The 9,586-nt window shown below is 22.5% G+C and overlaps 6 protein-coding genes across 6 annotated transcripts; 4 read left to right on the top strand and 2 right to left on the bottom strand.

The window, feature by feature from the left end:
• Positions 1-583: 583 nt before the first annotated feature.
• Positions 584-2,418, top strand: ENU1_106250 (RhoGAP domain containing protein; the record flags this gene model as incomplete). The annotated part of the gene is made up of 1 exon (XM_008859448.1): positions 584-2,418. Exon 1 carries the CDS (start codon positions 910-912, stop codon positions 2,416-2,418), a length of 1,509 nt encoding a protein of 502 aa, XP_008857670.1. The 5' UTR covers positions 584-909.
• Positions 2,419-2,865: 447 nt separating this feature from the next.
• ENU1_106240 (vacuolar sorting protein 9 (VPS9) domain containing protein) lies at positions 2,866-4,632 on the top strand (the record flags this gene model as incomplete). Its single annotated transcript, XM_008859447.1, has 1 exon — positions 2,866-4,632. The coding sequence occupies one exon, from the start codon at positions 2,866-2,868 to the stop codon at positions 4,630-4,632; it is 1,767 nt and encodes a 588-aa protein (XP_008857669.1).
• A 172-nt stretch (positions 4,633-4,804) lies between these two features.
• ENU1_106230 (hypothetical protein) lies at positions 4,805-5,800 on the top strand (the record flags this gene model as incomplete). The annotated part of the gene is made up of 1 exon (XM_008859446.1): positions 4,805-5,800. One exon carries the CDS (start codon positions 4,805-4,807, stop codon positions 5,798-5,800), a length of 996 nt encoding a protein of 331 aa, XP_008857668.1.
• A 297-nt stretch (positions 5,801-6,097) lies between these two features.
• ENU1_106220 (DNA (cytosine-5)-methyltransferase, putative) lies at positions 6,098-7,256 on the bottom strand (the record flags this gene model as incomplete). The annotated part of the gene is made up of 4 exons (XM_008859445.1): positions 6,098-6,414; positions 6,471-6,954; positions 7,009-7,061; positions 7,118-7,256. The coding sequence occupies 4 exons, from the start codon at positions 7,254-7,256 to the stop codon at positions 6,098-6,100; spliced, it is 993 nt and encodes a 330-aa protein (XP_008857667.1).
• Positions 7,257-7,323: 67 nt separating this feature from the next.
• On the bottom strand, positions 7,324-7,896 carry ENU1_106210 (hypothetical protein; the record flags this gene model as incomplete). The annotated part of the gene is made up of 1 exon (XM_008859444.1): positions 7,324-7,896. The coding sequence occupies one exon, from the start codon at positions 7,894-7,896 to the stop codon at positions 7,324-7,326; it is 573 nt and encodes a 190-aa protein (XP_008857666.1).
• A 372-nt stretch (positions 7,897-8,268) lies between these two features.
• Positions 8,269-9,334, top strand: ENU1_106200 (N-acetylglucosaminyl transferase, putative; the record flags this gene model as incomplete). The annotated part of the gene is made up of 3 exons (XM_008859443.1): positions 8,269-8,602; positions 8,649-9,025; positions 9,071-9,334. The coding sequence occupies 3 exons, from the start codon at positions 8,269-8,271 to the stop codon at positions 9,332-9,334; spliced, it is 975 nt and encodes a 324-aa protein (XP_008857665.1).
• Between the last annotated feature and the right edge of the window lie 252 nt (positions 9,335-9,586).

Here is a 9,586-nt window from a genome sequence, read left to right as displayed (position 1 = left end):
AACAAATGTGTTAGAAATAAACAATAATTGATTTGAAAGAAGACAAACAAAAATTAATTTATATGATTTTTTGATTTTCAATTTAACATATTATTGAAGAAAAGATTTTATATTAATAATTTCTAAAAAAAAAAACATAAGATGAAGTAGAGTTGGTTAAGGTTTGTGTTTTTATATAATAAAAATTAAAATTAATTTATGTATTAATTTGTTGATGAATAGAATAAGAATAATATCAAAAAATACTCTTCTTCTATTAATTCTTTTTTCTTTTTTTCTGACATATAAAAATTCTTGGATTAAAAGGAAAGTTTGTTTATGAAAACTTTAATAATAAAATAAAGCAAATATTATTAGTTCTAAGAATTTTACTTACTTCATTCCATTAAAATATAAACAAGTGAAAATTTTTTTGTATGAAAAAATTTTGGTTTTAGAAGGAGTTTTAAAAAAAAAAAAGAAAAAAAAGTGGTTCTTTGGATGTTCAAAATTCAATTAAAACTCTTTTTGCTAGCAATTTTTATAGAGCAATTACATAAAAAAAAAACAAAAAGAAGAGATCTTTAAATAAAGATATTTTCAAATGAAAAGAATTGAATGTAATGAACCAGAAGATTTACAAGAGTGGTATAGTAAAACTGAACCTCGTTTGTTTTATAGTTCAAAGGGTTATTAATATTTAATAAGAAAAAGATTGATAAGTATATAGAATTAAGTAATCAAAAAAAGTTATTACAAAATTTAAATAAAAGTATTAATCAAATTAACCAAATAACCGATTCATTATCAAATGCATTAGCAGATACAATTAATATTTTTGATCAATTAACACAAATAAATCCAGAAGGATTTATTAGTGATATAACTCGTAATGCAAATAATAAATTAAAAGCATTTAAAGGAACTTTAATGGATGTTTGTTGTACTTTTACAAATGCAACTGAATTATTAAAAGTTGCAGAAAAAAGTATATTTCCATTAATCAGTCAAATTAAAAAAACAATGATTGATTTTGGAACAAAAAAGAATATTGATGCATGTGCTTTATGTAGTATACAAGCTTATGAATTTATGGAAACTACTCTTATTGATATTTATTCAATATCAATTAATATTTCTATTGATTTAAATAGATTAACTGCAATTGAAAAATATACAGTTGAAGAATTACGCTCAATGAAAGAATTTACTGTTCCTCAATTAACTTATAACCTTAAAAATAAAATTAAACATGCAACTATTCCTATATCAAATCAATCATTACAAACATTAATAGAACATGAAGGATTATCTTTATATGAATTACCATTTCAAATACATAAAATCTTTTATTTTCTTTATACAGTTGGTTATTCTTCAACTGGAATATTTAGACTTGCAGGAAGAGCTGATACTGTAGCACTTTATGCAAAATATCCTTTATTAATTGAATATGAAGAAAAGAATAGTATTGTTATTGCAGCTACATTAAAAAAATTTATGAGAGATCTTCCAGAACCAATATTTCCATCATCTGCATATAAAGAAATAATTGAAGCAACCCGTGAATATGACCAACAAATGGTTGATAATATACAAACATTAAAACCAGTTTATATTCAAATGAATGAAAACCCTCATATTAATATAATGCAAGAAGAATCTACTCCATTAATGATTTATTTATGTAAATTAAAAAAGATATTAAGTGAACTTCCTATTGCATCAACTGTTCTTCATTATTTTATTGAATTAGCAGTTAAAATTGCTAATGGACCAAGTTTAATGACACCTAATAATTTAGCAATTTGTTTAGCTCCTTGTATTCTTTATGATTCTAAAGCAGATATTACAGAAACAGGGTATTGTACAATGGCTATACAAACTCTTATTGAACATTTTAAATATGTTTTTAATACTCAAAAAGTTATTTATACTATGTCACATAAAAACAATGTAAATTCAATGAAAAAAAGAAGAGCTACATTAATTTCTGGTAAAGAAAAACATGAATTTATTGAAACTGTTGGTTCTATTAAAACAATTTCTCCTCCTGTTGAAATAATTGTAAATGATACTTCCTCTAGAATAAATCAACAAAAAATTAAATCTGATATTTCTTTAAATGTTCCACCACCTCCTCCTCGTCCACAACAACTTGTAAATAAAGTTAATGCAAATTCTTCATCAAAGAAAATACATAAAAAGAAAATTATTAATCTTTCAACAACTACAGATGATGTTTTAGATAATGAAATAAAAAGAAAACCTTTATTACCATCAAAATCTCCTAAAGCCAAAACTATGAAAGAACAACAACCTGCATTAACTAAATCCTGTCCTACAGGAGAATGGAATTCATTAATTGAAGAAATGGCTTTAAAGAGAAAACAAATGATAGAACGAAAACAGAATGAAGTAAGTTTGTTATCTTTTTAATGAAAAGATTTTTTTTTTGTCATTATTTTTAATCAAATTCTCATCTCATTTCTAGAAAATTAATCCTTCATTACACTGTTTTTATTATCTATCTATTAATTTTATATTATTTCTCTTGTATTTGTTTTTTCATTTAATTTCCTACTCTAATTTTCTTTTGTTGTTTTTTTTTTTATTTAAAATAAAACAATCTACAAATAACAAAAAAATAAAACAATAAAACAATAAATAATTTAAGTTTACACTAGAGTAAATCAACTTAAAAAAAAAACATAACTCTATTTTCTTTTCTATTTTTAAGTTCTTTTTGAAAATTTAATTCAATTAATTTATACAAAAAAGATTTTATAATAAGTAAAATACCAGAATTGTTTTCAATAAATAACAAAAAGAAAAATCTAAATTTAAAAAAGAAGAATTTAAGTTCTTTTACTAACTTTGTTCTTTATGAGAAAAACACTGAGTAAATTAAAACATCATTCACAACCACTTTCTTCTTCTATTACATTAACTCCACCAAATCCAGAATCAATAAAAACAAGGTACCAAGAAGATACTTCATGGAAAGACGATATTGAAGAAATAGTTCAACCATTACCTAAACAATTAATGTATAATATTATTGAAACTACAATTAATTGTCATGGTGGAAGAGCTCTTTTAGATCAAAAACCATCAGGACTTTATGACATGTATTGTAATGTTCCATTATTTAAAGAAATGCTTCTTCCAGCATTAAAATATGGATGTACATTACTTTTACCTCACACTATTTCTCCATCAATAGAATTTTATTTAACACATCTTATTAGAAGACATCCAGCATCACAACGAGGTATTACATTAAATGGAAATTATCTTAGAATAACAGACAAAGTAGATATTTATTTCCAACCACATAATTCAAAAACATATCCATGGAAAATGTGTATTGATCCATTTAAACAATTTCCATTTAATATGAATATTAATTTACCTTCAGAAATTATTTGTGAAGAAGATTCATATAGTTTAGGAATAGAAGATACAGTTTCTATTATAGGAAATGGTATTATTGTTACTCCATTGGGAGATTTACCTGTATTAAAGATATCAAGACCATTTAATATTGAAGGTTGTACTTGGGGAATAAAATTTGATGATTTAAATGGACTTAAATGGAATAATATGAGAATAATTAAATATAAAGAAGATAAATTAAATTTAGATATTAAAGATTGGATGTATTATACAGTCTATGAAGATAAATCATTACAATTTGCTGAAGAATTAGAAGAAAATAAGTTATTTAATGACATTAAAAATTATATTCAATTAGTAGTAGAAAACCTTAGTGGAATGGTTAATAATAAGTCAATTGAAGAACAAGGTATTCTTATAAAAAAAGTAATAAATGGTATAATGAATAAACTTCCTAAAGAATATCAAAAACAAATGAATTTAGATCATATGAGAAGAACTTTTGAAGGAATTATTACTCATCAAATATTTTATGATATTTGGCCTCCATTAATTGAAAAAACAACTGAAATTATACAAAATTCATGTGAAAAAGATAGAGATTTAGACTGGAGAATTCTTGCTTTACAATTTATTCAATTGAAAGACTTAGAAATAAATTTTTTAGATTGTCCATTAGGCAAATATGGAATTGAAATTACTATTCAACAACTTAGAAGAATTAATAGTTATAAAAGTCCTCATCAAAAAGCTGTTATTCTTATAACTTCATTAAAATTTCTTCAATTAATAATTTATAAAACATTACCAAAAGGTGGTCCTGTATCTGCTGATGTCTTCTTTCCTTCATTAGTTTATGTTCTTATTAAAGCAAATATCCCATTTTTTGCTTCAAATATTGATTATATTAAAGCTTTTATGAATAAACCTTTTGATGAACAAACTTATTATATTACTTCAATAGAGTCTGTCTTTTGTTTAATTGAAAATTTTCAAGCATCAAATATTGGATGGAAAGAAACTGATTTTATTGAAGCTTTAAATATATCTAAGATGCATCCTAATCCTTTTGATTTTACTACAACTAATATCCTTCGTCCTAGTAGAGAAATTCAAGTTCCGCCATTTGAAAGAATTAAAAAGTCTTGTGAAATAATAGGAAGAAGTAAAAACCAATTATTAAATGCATTTAAAGAAGTAATAGAAGAGAATAAACGGTTAAAAACAGAAATAATAAATCTTCAATTCAATTAATGAAGAATTTTGTATTAATACTAATTTAATAGTAAATTTAATTAAAAAATATAGTTTAAAATTATGTTATTAAGATATAAAATAATGTTATTAAAAAAAAAGAGAAAAAAAAAGAAATAAATATAAAATAATTTTTAACTAAAAGAACTAAAAAAATGAAATATAATATCAAATGAGTCTTACAACATATGATAATGATTTTAATTTAGAAGAACTTAATGATATTAGTGAATTTAATATTGGATCTCCAGAGTCAACAAAGCCAAATATTTCTAATGAATTTTTAGATATAGGAAGTGATTGGGATACTGCGTTTGAAGAAGAAGAAAAAAACAAAGAAGAAGAAAAAGAGAAACCAAAAGATATAAAACAATTAAAAACATTAAAAAATGTTGAAATTGATTATCATGAAGATAGTATAAGTTCAGTTTTTAAAAATAAAATAGGAAATTTCTTTGAACTAAGAAAATCTGTTTTAGTGGAAGGATTTAAAGAAGATGAAAAAGAATTAAGAGCAAAAGTATGGGCAATATTATTAAAAAGAAAACCATTAAATACTGATGAATATATTCAATATTGTAATTTATCTCGATTAAATCAAACAATAATTGAATTAACTCAAAACAAAATAGTTCAAAAAATTAGTAATGCAATTGTTAATTGGTTTGATAAAAGAAATCAACAATGGTATAATATTAATACAATTATACATTTAATAAATGTATTTTTATCTGTAACAAATGAATTAAATACATTTTATTGTTGTATTGCATTTTTATCAAAACAATCTATTCATTATTCAAATAAAAAAGCTTGGAAATATGCCTTAATTAGTATTTTATCTATTGTAGATATGGATCTTTGTCTTCATATTGTTCAACATATTGATGTAGTAGAACCTTGGTTACAAAGTTATTGTTTAACCCTTTATTCTTTAGATGATTCTTTAAAATTGATGGATTATTTAATTGCAACTCATCCTTCTTTTTGTTTATATGTTATTAGTGCTTTAATAGTTTCTTATCATTCAGAACTTCTTCAATCTACTTCTATTGAATCTGATTTAAAATCGTTAAAACCAATTTCAATTAATAAAATTCTTCATTTTTCTAATATGCTTTATACCCAGTCATATGTATCAGTACGTAATTACATTGATCTTCTTTAATAATTAATTTCTTTATTTTCTATTTATTATTATTTTAATAATTATTGTATAATAAAATAATAAAGCAAATCAGTGAGAAGATTAGTTTATCATCATGGATATTCATCCTGGTTGGAACTCCAGGACTTTTTTCTTTTTTCATCATTTTTGCTTTTTAGAAATTATGAAAATCATTAGTTTTCGATGTTTTGGACTTTTAAATTCTTTTTATTTAATATATCCAAAATGAAACAAACAATTTCCAATTTAACTTTAAAAATAAAGTAATTCAATTCAAAATGTGAAATAAATGATAATTTACTCTTTTAAATCATCGAATAAATATTCCATTAATTGTGCTATAACAAAGCAAGAGACACTATTACCAAGACATTGGTATTGTTGTTTATCAGTTAATCCATCAATTTGAGTTGTAAAATTGGAAGAAAATCCATGAATTTTTTTTATTTCATTTGGAGTAAAATATCTTAAATTTTTATTAAGTAAATCTTCAGCCTTTTTTACTGGAATAAAATGAGGTTCTATTGGACAATAAATAGAACCAGTTCCTTCAACAATTTTAGTATATGACTTAGTAAAACAACAAGTCCTTTTATCATCTTTACCAACAATATCTTTTCAATTAAATCTCTTTTCAATATTTTTATTTAAAATACATTAAAAAACAAACCAAATAACATTCCTTTCTTTAAAATTAAATCTGAAGGAATATAATAAGATTCATTTACATTATTATCTAAATAATTTGATATCATTGACTCTTTTTCTTGATGTAATTGAATGTCATTTTTAAAAGGAGTTAATCGTGCCATAACATAATAACGAGTTCTACTATTTGGAATTCCAATATCAATAGGAGAACAAATAATGTCTTTAATATAATATTGATTTTTAATAAGAATATTATAAATTTCTTTAAAAACAAGGGATTCTTTAAATAACGGAACATTTTCAATAAAAATATGTGTTGGTTTATTTGTTAAATATGGAAGAATATCACGATATAAATGTAATACACTTTTTGCTCTTGGATCATTAATATCTTTATGTTTAGACATTATTGAATTATTATATGGTTGACAAGGTGGACTCATAAACCATGTATTACAATTTAAAGATTCTATTTGTTTTATTGAAATGCTATCTAAATTTTTCTATTAAATAAATAATTTATTATTTATTACTCCTTTTTAATAATTATTACAAACTACTTGTACTTCTTCTTTAAAGTTCTTTGAGTATATTTTATTTGCAATTTCATCTATAGTTATTGTGAATATTTATTTTTATATTCTTTTTATTATATTATCTTCAAACTTATATCAAATGGTATAAATGTTGCATTTATATTAATTGAAGATCGTTCATAACTTGAACGTAATCCACCAATTCCACTAAAAAATTCAATAACATTTACTTGTTTCTGTTGCATTCTATTGAATGATAAATTTGACATTTTTAAGTTTTTTTTAAATAAAAAATTTTGTTAAATAAAAAAACAATAAAATGGTAAAAAAAATGTTTTAAAGAAGACACTTTTGTTTTGCCATAGTTTGAACTTTTGCCTTATAATTATAGCCTAACTTCATACATTGACTTGGTTTAAATTTATCTTTGCATTTAGGAACTTTTAATTTCTTATTTAAGAATTTACATAAATCTCCAGTGCATGGTGTGTGAACAATATATCGTTTAATAAGTTTTTTTTCTTTAACAACTGGTTTTAATGTTGCAAAATAACTATTCATTGCTTTAACATAAATATTATCTTCACTTGGTGTTTGGTCTTTCTTTATTAATTCAATTTTTGCTTTTTCTTCTTTTGTTAATTCTTTTTTTGTAGAAACATTTCTTTTATTTGTTGTAGTACTAACTCTATCAACTGGTAATTCTGGTAAAACAAAAGTTGACTCAATAGTAGCAAGTCTATTACGATTAATTCTATTCTTAAATGCAAGCCTCTTAACCATTCGTTCTAATTTTTTTGTTTCATTTTTACATGCACGTTGTCTGTAATTTTTCATGCATCCCATTTTCATATTACATTGTGCTTCAGTAAGTACACAAATCATAACAAGAAATACTATTATTCTCATTTATTAAATAATATAATTTTTAGTTTTCAGTTTTTTTTTTCTTGACTTTTAATATTTCTATTCTTTTTTTTTTCTTATTTTTTTATTTCTTATAATGTAAATTTATACCATTCTTCTTTTATTAACATATCTCTTCTTGTTTTGACAGTATTTATCTCTCTTAACACTTTCATTTTTTAATGTATAATAATAAAATAAAAACAATAAAGATAATTCTTGTTATTAAAAAACTTGGATTATTATGTTTTTTATCACAACCGATAGAATAATTTTATCATTTTTTTTATTTGAAAATTGTGTTTTTAAGGAAAGAGGGTTGTGTTATTAAATGAAAGAAAAAAAAAAAACTGAGAAGAAATAAATATCCAAGATATGCTTTGGAGCCAACTCAAACTTAGTCAATGGAATAATCATTTTATTAAATCAAGAAAACAATTTTTTGAAGATATTAAGAATAAAGAATTAAGTAAACATATGCAAAATACAATTGCAGTTATTGTTGATCATTTATTAGGAATAAGTTTATTTATAATATTGTATAAAGTAGATATATTTTCATATATATTTCCATTATTATTTCGTTTAATTAATTTTATAGAACATAGTGTTAAATGGTTTATAACTAATCCTGGTGGATTTAAATTTAATATTAACTTTAACTATTTCTTATCATCATTATCATTATTCTTCCTTCATTTTTGGAGAAGTTTGTTAAATAATTTTAAATAGTAAAAGAAAGAAATAACTATTAGGTTGTTTAATATTTATTGTTTTACCTTCATTTTATATATTTAAAATTATTACATTTGCATCTCTTATAACAGGAATAACAGGAATTCTATCTTTTTTTAATGACGCTTTGGTATTAATTTTTTTACCAATAGAGTTATTATCAGTATTTTTTAGTGGGTTAGAACAAACTCATCTCTCTTTAATAGTTTCTTTGTTTAGATTATTTATGGGAACAAAATATAATCCTTTACGTAAAAGAGTTGATACATTAGTTTATGAACAAGACAATTTCTTATTAGGTACAATTCTCTTTGCTTTATTAGTCTTTTTATTACCAACATCAATTATTTATTATTTATATTTTACTTTTGTATTAATGCTAGTTCAATTATTTAAAGTTTGCTTTAATTTATATTGAATTGATTAATAACTGATTACTTAGAAAATACTTTCTGTATTAATTGTTCTTATAGTGGAATTCCCAATTGATGATATAATTGCTTCTTATAATCAACCATTCTTTAATAATCAACCTCATCTTAACTCAAATGAATTAAAATTAAATACTAATGGAGAAATTAATTTTGATACTTGTTGTAAGAAGTATATTACTCGATTTAATAAAACGTTTTACATTTCTTCAGATATGTTTAGTCAATACAAACAATCCATTATTAATGCTTTTAATGAATCAGAAAATGATTGATTTTTTTTTGTTTTTTATTACATGAATTTTGTCTTTTTTTATAATAACTAATAAAATAATAATTAAAGAATACTAAATACTAAAATTACTAAAAAAAAACCCAAGAAACTAAACATTAACTATAATAAACTATTAATAAACTAGTAACTTGAAGCCCTGAGAACTCAAAAAACCCTGTCACTGGGTGTTTAGTTAACCATGCCATTATCTAACGGTAGAAATAGAAGAACCAGAAAATTATTTAAGAGACCA

The sequence above is a fragment of the Entamoeba nuttalli genome (assembly GCF_000257125.1).
Source record: "Entamoeba nuttalli P19 unplaced genomic scaffold asmbl_4535, whole genome shotgun sequence".
Classification (NCBI taxonomy): domain Eukaryota; phylum Evosea; order Mastigamoebida; family Endamoebidae; genus Entamoeba; species Entamoeba nuttalli.
The sequence above is the reverse complement of the archived record's forward strand: the minus strand, read 5'-3'. Positions and strand labels throughout refer to the sequence as shown.